This window comes from Schistocerca piceifrons, chromosome 4 (assembly GCF_021461385.2).
Source record: "Schistocerca piceifrons isolate TAMUIC-IGC-003096 chromosome 4, iqSchPice1.1, whole genome shotgun sequence".
NCBI classification, from domain to species: domain Eukaryota; kingdom Metazoa; phylum Arthropoda; class Insecta; order Orthoptera; family Acrididae; genus Schistocerca; species Schistocerca piceifrons.
Window position 1 is genome coordinate 251,656,375 of NC_060141.1, and position 23,914 is coordinate 251,680,288.

General features: G+C 38.0%; 1 protein-coding gene across 2 annotated transcripts in view; it reads left to right on the forward strand.

Moving 5' to 3' along the window:
• The window catches only part of LOC124795534 (glycosyltransferase 25 family member), an 869,126-nt gene that overhangs the window by 17,543 nt on the left and 827,669 nt on the right, over positions 1 to 23,914 (forward strand). For both annotated transcript variants that reach the window (XR_007016720.1, XM_047259606.1), the window contains exon 3: positions 4,071 to 4,413. Coding sequence is in view for 1 of the 2 variants with exons in the window: in XM_047259606.1 (XP_047115562.1) it covers positions 4,071 to 4,413 (343 nt within the window). In the remaining variant the exon portion in view is untranslated. The remainder of the gene's footprint in view (positions 1 to 4,070; positions 4,414 to 23,914) is intronic.

Sequence of the window (23,914 nt, forward strand, 5' to 3'; positions counted from 1 at the left end):
AACATATTCTGAGCTCTTTATGTTTGAGGTACCTTGAACAGAGTGAACTCCTCAATGCCAACCAGCATGGTTTTCAAAAATGTCGAACATGTGAAACCAATCTCGCACTTTCCTCAAAGGATGTACTGAAAGCATTGGATCGAGGCAACCAGGTAGATGGAGTGTTTCTTGATTTCCGAAAAGCATTTGACTCAGTACCACACCTATGCTTATTGTCAAAATTATGATTGTATGGGGTATCAAATAAATTTTGTGACTGGATTGAGGACTTTTTGGTAAGAAGGACACAGCATGTTATTCTCAGATTGAGAGTCGTCATAATATGTCGAAGTAACTTTGGGTCTGCCCCAGGGAATTGTGTTGGACCTGTGCTGTTCATGTTGTGTATTAATGACCTTGCAGACAATATTGAGTGTAAAATCAGGCTATTCATAGACGATGCAGTTATCTATAATGAAGTACCGTCTGAGAGAAGCTGTATAAATATTCAGTCAAATCTTGATAAGATTTCAACGTGGTGTAGAGATTGGCAACTTCCTCTAATGTTCAGAAATGTAAAACTTTGCACTTCACAAAAATGAAAAAATGTAATATTCTATGACTATAATATCAATGAGTAACTGTTGGAATTGGCCAACTCTACAAATACCTTAGGGATGTAAAATGGAATGATCACACAGGTTCAGTTGTTGGTAAAGCAGGTGGTAAACTTCAGTTTATTGGTAGAATACTAGGGAAGTGCAATCGGTCTACAAAAGAGATTGCTTACAAATCACTCATGTGACTGATCCTAGAATATTGCTCAAGTGTGTGGGACCCGTACCAGATAGGACTAACAGGGGATGTTGAAAATACACAGAGAACGGCAGCATGAATGGTCACAGGTTTGTTTAATTCTGGGGGAGAATGCCACAGAGACTCTTGAAGGCAGTTTTAAACTATCCTGAGAGAGTCTATTAACAAAGATCTGAGGACCAGCTTTAAATGATTACCATAGGGTATACTACAATGCCCTATGTGTTGCTTACACAGGGACATGCTGATAATATTAGAATAATTAGTGCATGCACAGAGGCATTCAAACAATCTTCTTCCCGCATTCCATACATGAATGGAACAGGAAGAAACCCTAATAACTGGTACAATGGGACGTACTCTCTGGCATGCACCTCATGGTGATTTGCAGAGTATAGATGTAGATGTGGATAGAAATATGTAGAACTCTTTAAAAAATACATAGTCGCCCCCCCCCCCCCAATTTGGCACCTTGTTTTAGTAGACAAGAGGTATGGGTTCTAATGTAAACTATGGTCTGGAATACTGATTAATGTATCTTATTTTTATATACTGGGACATATTTGTCAAAAACATCATAGACGGACTGTGTCTACAACTGCCTCAAAGCTTCTTCATAGAATGGCCTTGGAACTGGCCTTTATGTAAATGAACAACAGTAAAAAACTTAAATTCCATACAAACAAAGAAATCATCTGAAATAATTTGTTTTGCTTAATATTAATTTTCCCTAAATAAAAATTTTTGAAGATTTATGTCAAAACAATCACTTTAAAATATGCAAATTATAAATAAAATGTTCAAGTATTCCAGTTGCCTTCATTTACAAATGTTACCATGTTGAAGTATTTTTAATTTATACCTGCAGACATTTTTAAAATAATGTTAATGGAGGGATGCACAGTGCCACAAAAAAAAAAAAAAAGAAGTTTACTTACCCAGTGACATAAAATGTCTGACATACAGTAAAGAAAAGATTAGAAACAAAGTGAGAAAATTTCTCCTTGACAACTTCTTCTATTACTGTAATGTGTGAAAGATTGTGGGAAGGAACTTCTAACTCACATCTGCATATCCTTTTTTAAAAGCAATTAGCAATATTCAGCATGTAACCATACATACAAATTAATTTGCTATGTGAGTGCAAAATGACTCATTCCACATCATTACAATTTATAGTGAAAAATGATCCCTGGAGGGTGAAACTAACCAGCCAGTGAAGTTTGAAATATTTACAGCTTGAACGACTAATTACGTTGTTCTACATTGTTATCTACAGAGTTCAGTAGTACAGATCTGTGTGTTTTACTCAAATATTGTAATGCATAAATGAATCTTTTTTCCTGAATATGGAAAAAAGTGGCTGAACTGAAATATATGTACACAAAGTTCTGATCGATATAATTTTGCAGTTTACACTATGAAATGTGATGATGAACTTTGCCATCTACAAGTCATTAAATTACTTTAAATGATGACAGGAGAGGAATTTGTGATGGATCACGTCAAGTCAGTCAGAAGACTGATGGTTCTAAACAAGACATTAAACAGTGATTAATATGTGTGCCAAGAAGAAACATAATTGGAAATGTGGGTCAACGTAATAAAAATACAATATGTCAAATGCGGCATAACCACTGGTGTTGTATAATTCATTTGAAAAGCGTATCACATACATCTGTATGAATAAGATCTCATGAATTGCATTATATAGCTCTCCTAGTAACATAGCAGTTAACATCCAGATCAGCTGTGTAAGTTTTAATCATTTGATCATCTCATTTCAATAATGAAACCTCATGTTTGGTTGACTCTCTCTCTCTCCGCATTTTTCTGTTTGTGTGGAGGCTAATCTTAGAAACTACTGTAGGATTTTGGTACTGTTTTCATTAATAGATAGTATGACTCACGAGGAAGTTTTGTTGATATGATTTATTACTGCTATGCCAGGCAAGTCATCAGGTCTAAATTCTTACTGCTAACTGTGTGAAGCTGGTGTAAGGCATGTAATACATCTCTCTCTCTCTCTCTCTCTCTCTCTCTCTCTCTCTCTCTCTCTGTGTGTGTGTGTGTGTGTGTGTGTGTGTGTGTGTGTGTGTGTGTGTGTGTGTGTGTGTGTGGCAGGCGGGGAGTGTGTAGGGATGGGATTGTGGGCTGCTACAGTCTGTCTGTAAACTCAAGAGCGAGCAGCGCTTTTGGTGGGGGAAATGGCCTTTCTCAGAAGAACACTGCCAACGGCTTACAGGGGCACCCAAAATCAGTTGCTTGTTGACAACAGAGTAAATATCCAATATGCATAGCACTGTACACATATTTTTCAGACATGTTTATGAAGACAGTGACAAAAAAAGTAGTGCACATAGGACTAATACAACACACAAAATTATAAATTTCTACTTACTTTTTGAACTCTCTTCATGTTGCAAGAATTGTGAAGTTTCAATGCAACCCTCCAAAGAAAACTTCTACCTTTTAGTAGAAACAAAAAGTAAGAACAAGCCTTAAATTCTGCAGATTAATTGCATTATATAGGGTCCGTTTTATGAACAGCAATAGACAAACATACATTCACTTGAACAGGCATTTGGTTCTATATTTGTAGTAGAATCCTGACTTCTGTTCTTATGTTAGTATTATTTATTCAATAATGTTGTGTTTCAGAAAAAGCTACTGTCTTTTGTATTCCGTATGGTCTTAACACATTTGTCTAAAAATAAATGCAGCTGGGACGTATCTGTATACTGCACCGCCACAGATTTAAAGCATGTGTTGTGGCAGAGCCAGTTCTACGTTGTGAAACAGCCTGCAGTAGTGCCATGTGTTGTAGCTGGGTAGGCAGAGTGGGGACTCGCTCGCTCGCTCTTCAGTTTACAGAAATAGAGGCATGTAAAGGATGGAGACCAGCAAAGGCTGTGTTGCATGGAGAGTTCCCACTTGCAGAATTCTGTGTATAAAATATGCAAGTAAACACAGTTTTTACATAAGTGACTTGAAAAGTACATCACCTACTCCTGCATCCTGCATCTTGTATTGGGTATTTCATTATGTAGTTCTCCTGAAATGTCAGTTAGACCTTCCCACTGCAAACTGTTTAAAATCATAGGGATTTAAATTCTTTTACTTTTTGTCCTCTGTACCTGCTATTTATCATGACATCAACTTTAACTTCTATTAAATATCATGGGATTTGGCTGATATGTGAGTGCTCTATGTGAAACTTCATTTCTTTCCAGGAAATAATTTTTAGTTCGTAATATTTTTCATTTATGTTTCAGTTTCTGGACTGTGATGTGTTTCTGACAAATCCAAATACACTCCAGCTGCTTGTGCAGGAAAATCTCACTGTAGCAGCCCCAATGCTCAGATCTGATGGAATGTATTCAAACTTCTGGGCTGGTATGACAGAGGAGTATTATTATCAGCGAACAGAGGATTACCAGCCTATACTGTACCGGGAACGTACTGGCTGCTTTTCGGTCCCAATGGTAAATTCTGCAACACTGATAAATCTAAAGAGAACAGCTTCCACAAAATTGACATTCGTGCAGAATAAAATTCCTGCTTATGATGGACCATATGATGACATTATTACCTTTGCCATTGGAGCAAACAAATCAGGTACATACGAGTAACAGTTTAAAGATTAATTTGTATATATTGTTGACATTAAATTTTCAAGTTGTGGCAACATGGAGGCAGGTAAAACGATACAGTAAATTGCCAAAAACAAATTTACTTTAAGGGGCTGTTAGATCCTGCACACAAGCAGAGTAAAGTAGTAAAGCAGAGTAGTGATCAACATCAGCATTTTTCCAGTTATGTTTAGTGACCATTTTTAGCTGTCATGTTTCTGCAGCTTAGTTCTTCATATGTATAACTCCGAAGAAATCATTGATACTCTTTGAGGGAGTAAAGTTCACCATCTCTCTAACATATCTGAAGTAAAACCAAACAATGGAAAATCCTGGACAGAGCAACAACAATACTTTGGAAATGATAAGATTGTTACTCATCATATATAGGAGATGATGAATCACAGGCAGGCACATCAAAAAGACTGTACTTCTTCAGAAAAAGCCCCATTTGGTCTAAAGCTAAAATATATAACAGTCTTTTTGTTGCAACTCAGCATCTCCTCTATATGGTGAGTTTGCAGATTATCCTTTTCATAATATTGTTGACATTTCTGAAGTACCTAAATGGGACCAAATTTTGAATACAGTAGAGAGCTCAGTCAACACTTCCTGTGTTTGGGCTTCTAAGCCCAGGCTAGTGAAAGCTGATAAGCACCATCATACCTCTACAACCTCGGTAAGCTCAGATTCTGTTTCATTGGCCACTGTTGGTTGCAACACTGTACTAGTATACTCACAACACTGGTGATTCCATATCTGAAAGAGGACTGTGAGCTTCGTGGCAAAACAGTCTGTTGGATTGGATTGATAGTGGGTAGTGTTCTTTAAAGTGTGAAGTGAGTGGGCATCATGAAGGAGTGGAAAAGGAAGACATGAGAACAAGGAGAAATTACTGCAAGAGGAGCAGTAGATAGTTTTGCAAAGAGTCAGTGTAGGAAAAGTGCTCTTTTTTGATGCAGTGGTGCAAAGAATATGACATGCTGAAGTATCTTGGAGTCATAGGCACCGCTTTTAAGGCCTTTGGACAATGACGATGATGTTACTGGCTGGAAACAAGAATTTAACAATACTACTGGTGCTCTATGCAGAAACAGATTTTGTGACTAGTGGCATTTCACAGTCAGCCTCTACTGATACGTTGTGTTGCTATCATTGCCCTCAGGTGACATACTATCCCTTTCTCTCTCTCTCTCTCTCTCTCTCTCTCTCTCTCTCTCTCTCTCTCCCTCTCTCCCTCTCTCCCTCCCTCATACAAACAAGAACAAATAGTTTGGTTTCTGGCTGATTAGTGATGGACCCACAATAACCCAAGGAAGGTGCTGCCAGTGGCTCTAGAAATGTAATATTATGGAACAGTGTCAGAATGAGCTTCGGGTCTACAGGGAAAGTGTGCAAGGGAGCATGGTCTGCCTGGTGCATAGATATTGGTGGTAGATTGTTGATTATGGCATCGTCATATTGATGGGCATGAATGTGATTCCAGCGTATGATCACCAAAATTCATGGCCTATGCACTTCCACCATGGTTACCCTTTTGGTGGTGATCAAACTAGATGATCAAATCCTTCATTGTCTGATACATAAAGCCAAAATTCAATCCTGGTGTGGAAATAGTGGACTGTGACCTCTGTAAAGTGGGCACAGCCATTCTGCTTGACAAGGTGGAGCAGCATGGTGTCTTAACACCGATGGAGAAGTTCCACCTTCATCTTGTTCTTAAATGATTTGTTCTGTTTTAAGAAATAGTGAAAGTTGTTCTTCATTCTCAAAATACAATGATTTTTCCATGTGATTTAAAAGAAATACTAAGTGTCTGATCTTGCATTAGACTGAGCAATGAAATTATTCATTCCATTGCCCACTCATATACCTTTAAAGGACTGCACCTACAACTGACACCCAAAGTTGATATCTAACAGTTAAAGCAAAAATTATGTGAGCACCAGGAGGTGGCCTTGCATGTTATAGAATTCCTCTTTATTTCATAAGGGATACATAAAATGTATCTACTACTGTTGGTTTAAAAAATAATGATAATAATAAATTAAGTTCTTTTGTTCCTTTGACTGTGTTGGTGTTGACCAAGATGTGAAAATATGCATGGCAAATGTTTCGTTTTCTGTATAGGTGATGAATGGTCACAATAGATGTTCAGTACAATTACTGTTAAAATACTGGACACAATATCTTTCATGCCAACAACTTCGTGTAGTAAGTGCATGATTTCTGGCTTTTGTGTTGGAGAAACTAATGTCCAACAGCATCTTTTTGTGGTACTGTGGACAAGGATGAGGTCCTGTTGTAAAAGTTGATGCTGTGGGGTAAACAAATGCTGTACTTCTGGGTGCCTAACACTGAATCATTCCACATACCACCCAAAATGTATTTACTTATGGACATGCCTCAGTACTAAATAATTGTCAGTTTCTTGATGACAGATTTTGCCTTTACTGGAAAAGCTTTTATATTTTCAGTCCTTCCTGTATCAATGGAAAAAAAATATATTTTCTGTGGTATCTAAAGTATTCTTAGGATCTGATAATAGGCATAACAATATGCATGCATTAGTACATTTCACTGTCAAATGAAAACGATAGTAATTGTAGTTGACCTAAAAGTATGTCCAGCAGTTCAGTTGGTGAGTTGCACTTAGTGTTTCTCTAGTGGGATTAGAAATTCAGTGATTCATTTGTGATCAGTAACCAGATGGAACTTGATGCCAGAAAGGTACTGGAGAAATTTCTGCTCCACATAGGTGATATAAGTACCTCTTTCTTGATTTGAAAGAGTTCCATTATACACAGATTGTAGTTTTTAAAAGCAGCTGTTAAGTCCATTCATTCCATCTTCAGCTTAATGTGAGATGATTGCTCCAGTTCCATGCTTTCATTCATCAGTTGCTGCTGTGAGTGATTTTCGTAATGTATAGTGTACATGGAGGCTATAAACAGGACCCACAGGGCAAGAATTTTGTACACCTCTGCAGGGGAAGAGTCTGCAGAGATGTACAAAATTCTTGCCAGTCATTTGACAGTAGTAAGGGTGATTTCAAGCTGCTTACAAATGTCAGCCAACTCATTTTGTGTTAGAGAACAGTATTCACAGTGGGACTGCATTTTGGCTGGTGCTGTGTGTTACAGGACAGTGAATGAATAACCTTAAACTAAGCCCACTGATTGTCTTTTAATCTGAGCTAAAAGGTACCACTTCTCTATAAGAATTGAAACAAATACACAAAATTAGATTTCTATTAAGGCAACAGGAAAACCAGTGATAAAAATTGCCAGTTTCCTATAAATTATTGAGGTTAATTATAGTTGTTAGCAAACTCGAAAACAGAATTAATTTATGATAAATGTACAAAATATATAGGGCTACTCCTCTTTAAGGGAAAACTAGATGCAACACATACGTATATCTGGTATAATAACTAAATCACAAACACTGATTTACTGTGAATTAGATTGTGGACAGGACAATGGTATCTTATGAAAATCCTCAAAGATTCACATTTATATGTACCAGTATACAATGAAAATCAGGAGTGATCTATTCTTTGGCAGTAACTGTGAACCGCAAATGCTGATTTGCTATGAAATAAGTTACGTATCCGAAACACTGATGTTGACAACTCATGAAAATATAGTTTTGTAAGTCTTCAAAAATTCCCAGAAATAACCTATTTCTCACAGAGTTATGTAATGAAATTAGATAATGATTGTTTTGATCGAGGATAGGCCTACTTTCTCAAAAAATTTTACTAGAGCACAAATAAATAGAAGCCTATTGACGATAAAAGTAAGAGTTTATTGTGGCCCTTCTGATTATTTGAAATTTTACAATAATTCACAGTACAAATGGCTAAAATTATGCAGAAGTGATGTGAACAGTAAAATATGTGAATCTAGAATTTCAAATAGGTACAGGAATCTGCACACGTGGACTCACCAATGGTTCTGACCAGCTGCTGTGTCTCAGTCCACAGGCATCACTGGATGTGGATAAGGAGGGCCATGTGGTCAGCACACTGATCTCCTGGCTGTATGTCAGTTTATGAGACCAGGGCTGCTCAATCAAGTTGATTGTCAGTTTGCCTCACAAGGGCTGAGTGAACCACAGTTGGTAGACTGGATGCTCACCCGTCCAAGTGCTAGCCCAGCCCGACAGCACTTAACTTCAGTAATCTGATGGGAACTGGTGTTACCACTGCAGCAAGGCCATTGGCCTTTTTTAAATACAAACAAACATCCAAATTGCATGGATTTTTCACATAGCTGTTTCTATGGCAACGTGAATGTGGGTGTGCTGAAGAAAAACATTGTGGCTTGAGTTTATTTCAGTCAAAATCTTGTAATTGTGTAGCATTAACAAAGCACACAGATATTTGCCAAATAACAACACATTTGGAGGCAATAAAAGATTGGCATCTCCGAGAAATTTAAATTATGTTCAGTCTTTTTGTGGTGAGGTAATCACTGTCTCACAGTTATTCTGCAAGATGCCACTAACACGGCACTATACTATAAAACCGGTAATGAGTCTTTCAGTATGAAGATATAAAATCTACTCAGCAAACTACAGCAGGAGGAAACCTATAAAAGATATGGAAATGTGTGTCCTTTCAGAGCCAGTGGCCCTGTCTTCTGGTAGAAGGGTTGGATGAAAAAGAGGAGGATGAAGGAAAAGGGCTGGCAAGGTTTAAGAAATGGGTAGAGTTACTGGAAAGCCATCCAAAACCCCTGGTAAGGTCTCAACCACTTTTTGTTTCAGTATGCAAATGGCAACTTCTGCAAGTCATTGTTTGGTAGCATGCCTGAGAGTCGTGTCAGCAGTACTGGTACCAAAGGTACCTCAAGTACTATCTTCTCCTGTGGATCCTGTCTTCTCGGCAAAAAGTATGGGATATGTCATTACTCATACACTTAATAGTGAGTGGCGTTTCAATGATAGAGCTAGGTGTCTTGTACATGGCGCAGAGGGACCAGGGTAGACTCAGGGTCTTATACTGATCCACACAACCAACAAGTTAGAGGTGCTGTCATTCACTGAAAGTGACCCAGAGTGACACACTTCACATGTTTTGGGGAAACTAGTTTTGTCTGGTATAAAGAGGAGCAAATGCAAAAGGATAGGCATCTTTTAATCATCGGCAGTTCAAACATATGGTGAATGATGGTAACCCTTACAGCAATAGCAGCTAGAGGCAGGAAAGGACACCAGGTGCACTCAGTGTGTATACCCAGGGGCCTCATTCGGCATGTTTAAGAGTCTCTTCTGGCAGCTGTTGAGGGAACAGGGTACAATCCATCCAGTCCAGACAATAGCTGTAGGAAACCAGAAGTATCAGTGTAAGATCAAAAGAAAAGCCTCCCACAAGTGAGAGTATTAAAATTGTAATGGTTAACTGCTGAAAAACTCAGGGAAAAGTGCCAGAGTTTCAGGTGCTCTGAAAAGCACTGAAGCTCACATAATACTGGGCACAGAAAGCTGGTTGAAACCTTAAATTGACAATAGTGAGATTTGTGAGGAAAATTTAGATGAATATCAAAATGATAGGCTAATTGGAAAAGAAGATGGATTATTTGTCACCTTAGACAAGAAACTCAAATCCACTGAGATAGAAATTGAAGCTGCATGTGAGATTCTTTGGGTAAGACTCAATATCAGGGATGGGCATAAAATGGTAATTCGATCCTCTTATTGCCCCTGGACTCAGTTCCAGGGTAACCCAATACTGTAGAGAAAACCTCAGTTCACTTGTACAAAAGTTCCCCAGTCATACTGTAATCATCAGTGGAGACCTTAATCATCCAACAGTCAACAGGGAATACTGGGTGTACATAAAGTCTGGGAACACTTTCAATTATTTATTGCAGATTAACTAAACATTGTCCAGATGTCATACATATTGAATATTGAAGAGAAACTCTGAAAGTCTTTTTTACAAACATTCAATATGCGAACCATGAGTGACCCGGCAGATGTCAATGCGCGCTCCATATTCACTTCATTCTCACTGGGACGTCCGCTTCTCTTTGCCAGGCAAGCAACCCATCATAATGAATTTGTTGTGCCAGTGGTAAATGGCTTTCCTTGTTGGTGTCTTCTTACCGTACTTGGTTCTAAACATCCATTGAATACCTTTAGTACACTTGTTTTTGTCGAACTCCAACACACACAAAGCTCACTCCGCACTGGAACTTGCCATGTTTGCGACTAGTGCTGACTATCAGCAAATTACCAAACTACGTTGTGGCATAGCAGAAAGATACATATGTTCAGTACACTAGCAAAAAAAAAAAAAAAACCAAAAAACAGTAGTGTGATATCTCAATGAGGAACTTTAAACTTTCAGCACAGAGTAGTAGCTTGTAGGCGTATAGAGAAATTGTAGCTCAAGTATAAAAGAATAGTTGACCATGCATTGGACAGACGTGTACGCAGATGTACCCAGTTACCCAGTAGAACATCTCATAATAGGAGGGACCATACAGTCACTTTAAAGAAACAGAGACTACTGCATAATAGACTTCAAACAAGGGATAAGACTGTAGATAATGAGACACTGAATGAAACACATTTGTCTGTCAAGGGAGCACTGCATGAAATCTTCAATGACTACCAAAGCAGAATGTTGTCAAATGATCTTTCACAAAACCCAAAGAAATTTGGTCATATGTAAAGACTGTTAGTGGCAGCAATCAAGTGAGATAGGAACTGAAATTTAGGGTAGCAAAGCAAAAGCTGAAATGCTTAACTCCATTTTCAGATGTTTCCTTACAAAAGAAAACCCAGGAGAATTGCCCCAGCTTAATCCCATACCACTGAAAAGATGATTGAAATAATTATTGGTGTCAGTGGTGTTGAGAACCAGCTGAAATCATTAAAAGTGAACAAAGCCCTAGGGCCTGATGGAATCTCTATCAGATTAACTACTAGGGAAAAATATATCTAGAAACAAAGATGATGTGACTTACCAAACGAAAGCGCTGGCACATCGATAGACACACAAACAAACACAAATATACACACAAAATTCTAGCTTTCGCAACCAACGGTTGCTTCGTCAGGAAAGAGGGAAGGAGAGGGAAAGACGAAAGCATGTGGGTTTTAATATATAGGCAGGATAAAACCCACATCCTTTCGTCTTTCCCTCTCCTTCCCTCTTTCCTGACGAAGCAACCGTTGGTTGCGAAAGCTAGAATTTTGTGTGTATATTTGTGTTTGTTTGTGTGTCTATCGACGTGCCAGCGCTTTCGTTTGGTAAGTCACATCATCTTTGTTTTTAGATATATTTTTCCCACGTGGAATGTTTCCCTCTATTATATTCATAGATTAACTACTAGGTTTGTTCAAAAAATTCTAGAAAATTTTTCTGTACTTACCTTTTACATTTTGTGTATGGTTTGCTTTGAAATACTCTTCTCCACAATTGATACACTGCTCCCAATGCTGTTTCCACTTCTGGAAGCAGTCTTGGTACACCTCTTGCTGGATCACATGAAGGGCCATCTGCGAATTTTCTTTTATCTCATCTATCATTGCAAATCTTTGTTCTCTCAATGGAGTTTTCAACTTCAGACATAAATACAAAGTCCACAGGGGCCAGGTCCGGAGAGTACGGAGGTTAAAGCAGCACAATGATTTCATTTTTTGTGTAATAGCCACGCACCAACAGTCATGAATGTGCAAGTGTGTTATCATGATGCAAGCGTCATGAATCATCTTTCCACATTTCAGGCCATTTCCTTCTCAGATTTTCTTACAAGCATCACAATATGTCCCAATAGTACCATTGATTAACAGATTGTCCCTATAGCTTGAAGTCATGATGAACTAATCCTTCAAAGTCAAAGAAAACTATCAGCATGACTTTGACATCTGACCTGACTTGACGGGGTTTTTTGGTCTTGGAGTACCTTTTCCAATCCAGAGTGAAGATTGAACCTTGGTCTCAACATTATAACTGTAGATCCACGTCTCACCACAGATTATGGTTGTCCTAAGGAACATCTCATTTTCATTTGTGCAAACCAAAAGCTCTTCACAGAATGTGAAGTGAAGGTATTTCTGGTCTTGACATATGAGCCGTGGTGTGAACTTGGTGGCAACACAATACATTCTAAGATGCTGTGTCATGATTTCATGACATGATTCATCTGAAATGTTACATTCTTCTGCAATCTCTTGGACAGTCAGTCTTCGATTGGCCCGCACAGTTTCGTTGACATTTCTGGCATGAGTATCATCGGTAGACATCGAATGGTATCCTGAACAAGGGCCATCTTTAACTTCCATATGACCATTTTTAAATCATGTGAAGCTTTTGTAACATCAAGTACAGCTTAGGCACTCATCACCATAGGCTTCCTGCATCATTTGGTGTAAGGTTTCTTGAGTTTCATGCAAAATTTAATGCAGGTGCAGTGCTCCTCTAACTCTGCCATCCTGAAATTCGCAAACTGTATGACACAATGTTCTACTCAATAAGCACTGAACAGTAACTAACAGACATACAACAATGAAACTTCCAGCAGCTACACTTTAAACATAGACCTGTGCAGGGATGCAAACCACGTTTTGTTCCAATGAACCACTGGCACGGAATTATGACTGTTCTGGAATGTTTTGAACAGACCTCATGTAATCAGTTGTTGATACCTCAAATGAAAAACCATGACCAGTTTTTGGAAGAAAGCACAGGTCACACCTGTCTACAAGAAAGGTAGTAGAACTGATCCACAAAACTACCATCCAGTATCCTTGACATCTATTTGTTGGAGAATGTTAGCACATACTCTGAGCTCAAGCATAATGAGGTACATGGAACAGAATTACTTCCTCCATGCCAAACATCTTTCATGTGAAACTAAATTCACACCTCTCTCACATGACATAATTAAAGCTTTATATCAAGACTGTCAGGTGGTTGCAGTATTTCTTGATTTCTGAAAAGCCTTTGACTCAGTACCACACCTACACTTATAGTCAAAGGTACAGTCATATTGGGTATCAGATGAAATTTTTCACTGGATTGAGGGCTTTTGGGTATGGGAGAATGCAGCTTGTGAACTTGGATGGAGAGTCATAATCAGATGTACAAGTAACTTCGGGTGTGCTCCAGTGAAGTGTGTTTGGACCCTTGTTATTCATGTTGTATATTAATGACCTTGCAGACATTAATAATAGTAACCTCAGACTTCCTGCAGGTGATGCAGTTATCTGTAATGAAGTACTGTCCAATAGAAGCTGAATAAATATTCATTCAGATTTTGTTAAGATTTCAAAGTTGTGCAAAGACTGACAAAGATATTATGTTATGACTATAACATCAGTAAGTCACTTTTGGAATTGGCCAACTCATACAGATACCATGGTGTAACACTTTGTAGGAATATGAAATGGAATGATAAAATAGACTCAGTAAGGGATAAATCAGGTGGTAATTCTTTGGTTTGTTGGTAGAATATTGGGGAAGTGTAATCAACCTACAAAGGAAATTGCTTACAGATCACTTGTGCAATTCATTCTAGAGTATTGCTCAAGTGTGTGGGATCCATACCAAATAGGATTCGAAGAGGATATTGAATGTATACAGAGTAGGACAGCATGAATGGTCACTGTTTGTTTGATTCATGGGAGAGTGACATAGAGATGCTGAAGAAACTGAACTGGCAGACTTTTAAAGATAGATGTAAACTGTATCAAGAAAGTCTAGTACCAAAGTTTGAAGGAAAGGCTTTTAAAGATGACTCTAGGAACATACTACAACCCTTTACATATTGGTCACATATGGGTTGTAAGGACAAGATCAGAATAATTAAAGCATGCACAGAGGCTTTCAATCAATCATTCTTCCTGTGCTCCATAAGTGAATGGAATGGGGAGAAACCGTAATAACTGGTACAGTGGGAAGTGCCATGCACTTAACATTGGTTTGCAGAATACAGATATACCGAGCGAGGTGGCGCAGTGGTTAGTACACTGGACTCGCATTCGGGAGGACGACGGTTCAACCCCGTCTCCGGCCATCCTGATTGAGGTTTTCCGTGATTTCCCTAAATCGTTTCAGGCAAATGGCAGGATGGTTCCTTTGAAAGGGCACAGCCGATTTCCTTCCCAATCCTTCCCTAACCTGAGCTTGCGCTCCGTCTCTGATGACCTCGTTGTCGACGGGACGTTAAACACTAACCTCCACCACCACCAGAGTATAGATATAGATGCAGGTGTAGTAGGTCCCATATATATCAGTGATAGTCAGTCTATGGTTGACAATATTTAACTTTTTTCTGTTTCAGTTCAGTCCTTGATTGTTAATGTATGGAGCAATTTTTTGACGTGCTTTGTTTTGTTGCCATGATAGTGATTCTGTACTCAAGATAACTGGGGCTGTCTAATGATATGCACTGGGTCAGTTGTTCCAGAAATGCGGGAATATCATCAGCACCTTAGAAATGCCAGATTGAAGTCACTGGTGTTGGTGAAACCCGAAGGGGGTATTCAGTACTGGGTATTGTTTTTATTCTTTTTCCAGTTGGTCAGTTTAGGAAAAGTGCTGTCCACTAATTATCTAGTAGCTCTGTGGGATGAGAGCTGGAGTATGTCTTGATATTGTCGTAAGGTTGATTGTGACTTGAAATTGCTGCAAATGTGAATTGTTATGGATGGCTTCTTTATAATTAATATGATGAATGGGAAACAGTGATTTCAATTTAAAGATCCTTCAGGGTGCAGGCATCTAAAGAAGCTTCATTAATGTAAATTGGATGTTGAGCACTCAGTAGAATTTTGGTTATATTATCATTTAAAAGAATGTGGGCATTGACCACATTGTCACAATCTGTGTGTTCCAAAGGTGTGTGAAAAAAGTAATGAGACTTATTTTTTATGTAACAGAATTTTTATTTCTTTCAGACAACATTTTCCTCTTCAGAGTAGTGCCCTTCAGCAGCTGTACACTGGCAGAGCCATTGTTCACAATCTTGGTAGCAGTGCTGAACGGCTTCAGCTGGTAGGGCTATTAACATGTCAGTCATGTTCTTTTGAATTTTCTCCCAAGTCCCAAAATGGCATCCTGTTAAGGCATTTTTCTATTTTGAAAAAAGAAAAAAGTCACAAGAACTTAGATGAGGGGAATACAGGGGCTGTGGAACAACAGGAATGCCTTTTGAGGTCAAAAATTCCATGATGGAAGTGGCCATGTGACGTCAGGCATTGCCATGATGCAGCATCCACTTTCCTGTAGTGTCCAACCACACTCAATTCACCCTTGCCTGAGCCTTTCAAGGACATTTTGTAAACCAGAAGTTGACAGTTTGTCCTGGAGGAACAAATTCTTAAGCACGATACCCATACTGTCAAAAAAGCAAATCAGCATTGTTTTGATCTTTGATTTGCTCATTGTTTTATTTTTATTATTATTATTATTTTTATTTGTCAAGGAGATGTCTCAGTGTTCCATTCTTCACTTTGCTGCTTTTTCTCAGGATAATACTAAAAATCCAGGGTTGACCACCTGTGATTACACAACTGAACCATTTGTAGTCATTGTCAGTCCTCTTAAGAATACTTAATGCAATAATTTCTTTGATTGTCTGTCTGCTCAGTTGTGAGGTTGTACGGCATCATTTTGGCACAAGCCTTTTGCATGTGCAAAATTTGGTCAAAATTTCATATATGGTGAACGTGTTTAATAGGTCATCCATCATCCTTACTGTGAAACGTTGGTTTGATCTCTCGAGAGCATGCACATATTGGATGTTTCCATTGATTTTTGAAATTGAAGGTCTTCCTAAGCAAGATTCATCTTCAGCATGTTCTCAGCCTTCCGAAAATGATATGTGCTAGTGAAAAAGTTGTGCTCTTGGTAAGGAATGTTCCCTATAGGCCTGCTTCAACTTTTCGAAAGGTGATGCTTGTGGATTCTTCAAGTTTAACACAAAACCTGATGGCAAAACATTACTCTAAACTGCACTGTTCCATTTTCATAACACACAACAAAAACACTACTTCACTGATGCACTCTCAAAAATAAAGTGATGGCTGTCAGAGCTGAAACTTGGACTGAACATCGGGAAGGAATGAACACCCCGGTCTACACTGGAGGAACAACGCAGTGTTGCCAGATCACTTGTAGTGTTGCCAGTCCCATTAAGTTTCTCATACACCTTGTATATCTAGTCAGTAGGTTGTCTACAACTTTAATAGACAAAATTGATGATACCACATGAACATAAAACATTAATGTAATCACACACAACAAAACCAAATATTTAAATAAAAAAGCAGTCTAGATCACAAAAATTATTTATTTTCAGTTCTTGTAACCAGTTTTCATCTATATGACCATCTTCAGACCAGAGGCTTTGCAAACATTACACAAAATAACTTAAAATCTACAAATAAATGACTTAAAAATTACTAAAAATGAAATATGGTGCAGGCATCCATTCCGGTTATGTTGGATGTACCAAATCTGTTAATACTGGGTCAGTTAGCATTGATGTTATTTAACTTTGAAGGTAACTACAACTCATATGGATATTGTGTTATTCCTGTATGCAATACATATTGTTCGAAACACAGGCTGCCAATCTGCTATGTCTGCAAGTTTAGTAGTGACATTGTTACCACAATAACTACTTGAAACATTGCTTTTGTTCAGTTTATACAGAGGGAGAAGACACTGTGTTTTTATCTTGAAGTTGGAGAATTATAGCTATCTCTGTGACGGCACTGATGTACGATTGTATCACATGTTTTCAGACATTGTTTCTATAAGCCATTTGATGGAGATGCCTTTGGGTGAAGCAATAGGTGCAAAAGACATTTTTATGGATGCACTCCTGTGGAATTTTGTGTATATGACAATTTTGACATGATTTTGCAGCACTACATAAGGCTGTTAGGTGGCATAACTAGGGTACTGTAATCCTCACTCCACTTTTCCTCCTATTCACCATTGTTATATTGCTACATTTGAATGCACCAATAAAGCAAAGTCAGTAGTTAGGTACTTTCATTAATTTTTCAGTATTCCACACAAGAATAATTTGTAATTCTAGAACTTTTTGTAAGCTGTTTTGACAGAAAATAACTAAACTGTCAATTACAAACTCCACTCCTACCACACGGTCTTAACTTGTCAGTTGTAGTGATAATGCAATATTGTGATGCCTAAATAATTAAGAATAATTTAATATGAAATGGTTTGGTTGCTACAAATGCTTAATTATTTTAATAATATAAAACCTTATTATCAGTGTCATGTTCCTGCAGAAAGAAAACACTGTAAATTTCGATTTTTAAAATTGATCTGTATAATGTTAACGAAGAATATATAGTAAAAACTCAAATTTATATTCAAAACATTTTTTTAATGTTTAATGTCAAGGTAACTGCATCATTTTCAACACAAAAACTTGTGAGATATTAACTATACTCTTACACAAAAGAGGAACAAAAATTAAATTGTAATAAAAAGCAGACTAATTTATTATATGAGAGTTCAATTTGATGGAAAGCACTAGTCTTACTTTTTGTGTCTGAAATGCTTGTCAGACCACCATTTTTACCACAAGAGACAGTAAAAATGTCATAAGCAACACTGATTGCACTTTCATCACTACAAGTCATTGAATTATTTTTGTTTTAACAAGAACAAAATAAAAGTTAACAAAACCGTAACCATTTTCTACTCACAAATGATATACTGAAAACTAATCTTTCATTGTTTTGCTGCTGAAGATTACTCAATTGCTCTATCAAACTGACATCTATATCTATAGTACATACATACAGACACCTTATGGTGCATGGTGGAAGGTATTCTTTACTTCTAGTCACGTGAGATGTACGTTGGTGGCAGTAAAAATGTTCTGCAGTCAGCCTCAAATGCTGGTTCTCTCAATTTTCTCAATAGCATCTCTCAAAACGAATGTCACCTTCCCTCCAGTGATCCTGATTTAAGTTCCTGAAACATCTCCATAATACTTGTGTGTTGTTTGAACGTACCAGTAATAAATCTAGCAGCCCACCTCTGAATTGCTTCAGTGTCTTCCTTTAATCTGACCTGGCGAGGATCCCAGACACTTGAGCAGTATTCAAGAATGGGCCTCACCAGTGTTCTATATGCAGTCTCCTTTACAAATGAACCACACTTTCCTAGGGTGACCAGATGCAATTGTTTAAAAAGGAGGACAAACAGCTTCAAATAGGAGGACAAAGGAAGAAAAAAAAGAGGACACATCAAACAGGTCAACTACAGATAAGGATACCACCCGTCAGCTTTGGACAAGTCACGTGATTGCCAGGAATTACTGGTGAAACTAGTAGTTAATTGTTACTGATGGTCAGGTGGTGGTTAACTGAGCAATATAAAAAAATTAAAAACATTGATTATGGTGACAGTGTGGCGTCAATTGTTTTGTTATGTCAGCAACATGGAATTGTGTACAAAGCAAAAAATGTAAGACCATTCACCTCCCTTCATTTGATGCACTGCTGCCAAGATCTACAATCCAAGCAGCAGCTGACGGCATGTGAACTGCACTTTAACCTAGCGAGTAAAAATAAATTGAATAACCTTCCAAGTAAAAATAAATTGAATGACTATGAAACAATGAACTAAAACCATGACGGTTAATCTGTCGAGTTATTTCTTACCTTTATTGGCCACTGAGACGTATGTTCCAGCCCCACATGTCTTACATTCCATTTCAAATTCATTTCTCCCTTTCTTAAAGCCGGATATTTGCAGGAAAGGACTTCAGAAAATGTACACTTTCATTTAGGCATAGCCAAATATTTTACGCAACTCACTCGGTTAAAAATTGCACTCACAAATCACACGTGCACTACAGGAAGTCAAGCCAATACAAAGCAAAGATACGAAACGAAAATCAAGGACAGCAAAAATTTCATTTGTCATCGAACGAGGCGCCGCAGTGGTTAGCACACTGGACTCACATTCAGAAGGATGATGCTTCAAATCTGCATCTAGACTTGCTGATTTGGGTTTTCTGTGATTTCCATAGGTCACTTGAGGCAAATGCCAAGATGGTTTCTTTGAAAAGGCACAGCTGACTTCCTTCCCCAATCTTCCCTAATCCGATGGGACCAATGACTTCACTGTTGGGTCCCCTCCCACAAATCAACCAAGCAACCAATCATTTACCAGTCTCCACCACCATGCCATGTAAGGCCACTGATCATATTTTGAGATATGAAAAAATAAGCTTAAGTTTGCTACAGTACCTCATGCAGCTAGTGATGGAGACAGTGACTGCCAGCGTGATTTGAGCAGCTACTCTTAAATTCTGGAAGACACTTTCATTAGTGTGTAACAGTGACCTGCAACAGTACTTGATAGTTTGATGGAATTGCAGCTTGATGTCAACATCCTGCAGGTGAAAAGTTTTCCATACAGTTGTGCACCATCCACACTGCAGCTGTAAATTTTGCTGTATCTGTGACATTTGCTATTCGCTTCTTCCTTATCAGGACTAAACCATATTCTTCCTGTACTGAGAAGAAACTGAAAATTTTCATCCATTTTGTTTACTGGGGAGAACCTTGTGTTCATTTCCACATGAAAATGCTGCATCATTCCTTTCATTACTCTTTCCATTTCTTGATCAGCCACCAATCCTGTGTCGGAGGTCCACACACCAGCCATTGGCTTTCTTCATCTAATGTTCCTTGCAATGTCAAGTTCCAAGTTGACTTACATCATCTCTTGTTTCTATGGTCTCAGTCATCTGCTTCCAACCTGAACTATCTTTGCAAGATACTGCCTGATGGGATGCAAGGCTTCTCTTCTTATGTTCTTCCTGGTCTTAAATTCACACAAGAAGACTACGGGCAAGCTTTTTTCAGGTACCTCTCAATATAGTGTCAAATGAGGAAAGAAAACATGCTACAGCTGAATAGTTCCAAAATGATACTGTCATCACATCTTATTTGACCAAATGCACAGGTGCTAAATTAATAGATTAGTTATCTCAGTTCACAAAAAGTGCTGTATTGTGTCTGTCTTCAATCTGTCAACTAACTTTGTCCTAATGACTAGCCATCCTGCATCACTGCCAATCCATTTCCATTTAGCCTAAGATGTTATTCATAAGTGTTTTGGTTTCTTTCAGGCTTATTTTGATGAAGCCAAAGAAATACTCTTGAAGACACATAGTTTTATCTTCAGAATCCATGTTAAAATATCTAACAACTTGTGATGTGTGCTTGTAATTTGCCTGATCAGGAGTCAAGTTGAACAAAAACTGTTAGTGTTTCACATTATGTATCTCATTGTGAAGGCTGTTGTGAACCATGAAGATCCAGTATTTCAACTGTTTTCCATTATGTTCTTCTGCCTGCCTGCCTCAAAGAAGACAAGGAGGCCCAGTTGGAGAACAAAATACAGTACATACAAAATCATGATACCAGCCAGCAACTTATCACTTTGTCCTTACATCCATTGCCAACATTCCTCTTGAACCAGCATTTCCTCATTAGATTATTTATTGAATGAAATGATCCATCATATTCCACAGTTTTGCTTGCATTTTCACTTGAAGCATCTTCACTGCTGGATTTGTGCAAATCATCTTCGCTGCTAGCTTGAACTGTAGGTTCAGATCTAGCATTTTCTGTTTATGTTGGCAGATCAGGAGATATCACTGAAGACAAACTACTTTTTCTACCGATTTCCAGAAATGCCTTGAGATACCTTCTGTAGTTTCCACTTCTTCTGTCTTCAAATTTCCCTTCTTCCCTCCTTCCACTTCATTTCCCTTTTTCTTTGATTCATATGGTGGGATGAGAAAAAAAGGGAAGTAAGAAAGGTGCTATTCAAGCATTCAGTGAAATGCATGTGTAATGACTTTTTGGAGGACTGGGATTCAATTCTCCGTCTGGCCATATCAGTGCTTTCCGTAAGTCGCTTAAAGCAAATTCTGGGGTGATCCATTTGGACAATTTCCTTCCTCATCCATTCCCAATCCAAGCTTGAACTCCTTTAGTAATGACAAACACAGGTAATACAGGAGACACAGTTTGAGAGTACACATCAGTGCAGCTGAATAAACTTCACGAAGAGGGCTCCAGTATTGGAGCCAAAGTGTTGGTAACAAGAAGAATATAGTCTTACAAACATACGCAAAATGTATGGCAATGTGGTGAGAATGACTTTCTTTTTAAGTAGATTTTTATATCTGTTTGATTATTCTAAATACAGAAAGTTCCTGATGAGTCAGGTTGAGGTGAACCTGCAACTGCACAAATAACCAGAAAATGTGGATAATCCAAAATACAAATCTTTTGCAGGAAATTGCTATTTATTGTATGTGCTGTATTTAACATTCATGCTACATGCCACATTTGAAAGCCCACTGTATTATTTATGTGTTACTTTTTGGAAACTGACAACTTGTTTACAAATTACATTTTTAATACACTGTACTTTGTGTCACTTGCTTTCAGTTCATTTTGGGAAATGAACTGACAATGGTTCTCATTTTATGGCGAGATAAAACATGGTAATTGTCAAACTTATTTTTTCCTTACACTCTAATAACAGATCATCACATTTGATTGCCTCAATGTGCTTGTTAATGGAATTGTTGGTCATCTCTTCCTTGATCTCTTCCTCTGCCAAACACACTTCATTCACTATATGTGCATCACTTAACTGTGCATACCCCTGCTCATAGGCATCACTGTTTACCCAGTCACGGATGATTTATGTTGCCTGTGTCTTCACAATGAGAAATTTGTATTTTAAATGAAAATAATAATTATAATTACAACAAATTGTTTTGAGCTTCATTTTATTTTGTCAAAAATTCAATGGATAATCCTTAACCAGGATAGCCCACAAGCTGGATAATAATTGGTACGTGGATAGTCAGGAGCTTTCTGTAATTGAAATATGTCAGCTCTTCATACACATTCCACCTTCAAAACTTCAAAATGAGAATGGGAATGTGAAGAGTGATTTTGAGTATATAACATGACCAGAGTTGACAACAAACATATGAAAAATGACAACTGCAACATAACTTTCAGTGCACTTCTCTCACCAGGCTACATAAAGTTTAGATGTGTTCCTTATATTTAACCTCATATTTCCCAAGGGATGATTTGCTTTAATTGCCAAGCCTGGATCTTCTCATGCTCAGGAAGAGGCAAATTATGGGAAATGCAGTCAGCAGTAATCACATACTTGCTCCTAGAAATGCGAGGCAACTTTTTAGGAAAACATCCAGTTAGGAGCGAGGAATGTCCAATGTTCCAAACAGAAGATAAATACAAGACTGGAAGTAACAAAATATATACTGAACCATGAAGCCAAGAAGATGTGTGAATGTTCGTACTGCCAATATTCTTTCTTTCACCATAAAATAAAGATGAAAAAAGTGTGTCCGAAAGCAGTTATCATTTGATAGATCAGAGATACTGAAGCAGAATTGGAGCTAATGGTTAAAAACACATGATCTATAGGGATTCCTTCAGCCAGTTTATTGTCTCTGAATTGTACTTAGTAAATACAACAATCTAGATTCTTGTAGCTGCAGGTGTCTTGTTGGAAACAATAACTGCAACAGTATTTACATCATCATTGCGCGAAGGGGGAAGCACAACAAAAGGGGAGGCACTAGAGGTGAAATAGTTTCACTTTCACATACCTGCACTCTAAGATAGTGATAGAACTGTAATGAAGGTTGATATGTGTTGTAGGGTAACACTGCAAAAGTGAAAGGAAACATACCCATTTCACCTCGAACTTCATTCTCTCAGTATTTTTGACACATCTGCAAGATTTCTCTGAAAGATCAGAATTCCTTAAGATGCACTTAAAGCAGTTTGGTGGCCATAGCAATCAATAACACATTGTTCTCCATAAAGAGGGTAGACTCGTACTCGTGTAGGTTTCCTTTTGCTGTGCATCTAACATATTCACGACCTGTGCATGGGTTTTACAATTTATAGGTAGGTGCTTGCACATCACACTCCTTAATGTCAACTTGCATGTGGGCAAGAACATGGCCGTAAACTTCACTACATGCATCTGCACACCACAGTTCTGCACACGTTCAGAGACACACGCAGATGCACCCTGCTCAGTTGCATGGTTAAAACGCATGTGTGAAGGCCTGTATTAACCTATGGCATATGGGATCTTTTTTGCTTAGAGAAACAATTCAAGGCCACCTCAGTTTGACTGTATTAGGACTGTTTAACAGTAACTTAAATTTTAGAATACAGAAGTGATAGGTAACATCTTTCGTTGCATACATTTTAAAGGAGCAGTTTTGAAATATATTTTCAGCATAATCTCTCTAAACATTAAGACTCATCTTGTAATGATACCCCATCTTTCCAATGCCATCATCATAAAATGTCATCACCTGAGACCTCAACCACGCGGGACCACCTGCACACAGTTCATCATCATCAAAGTTTTGTGTTGTGAGACAGTTCCTCATGTG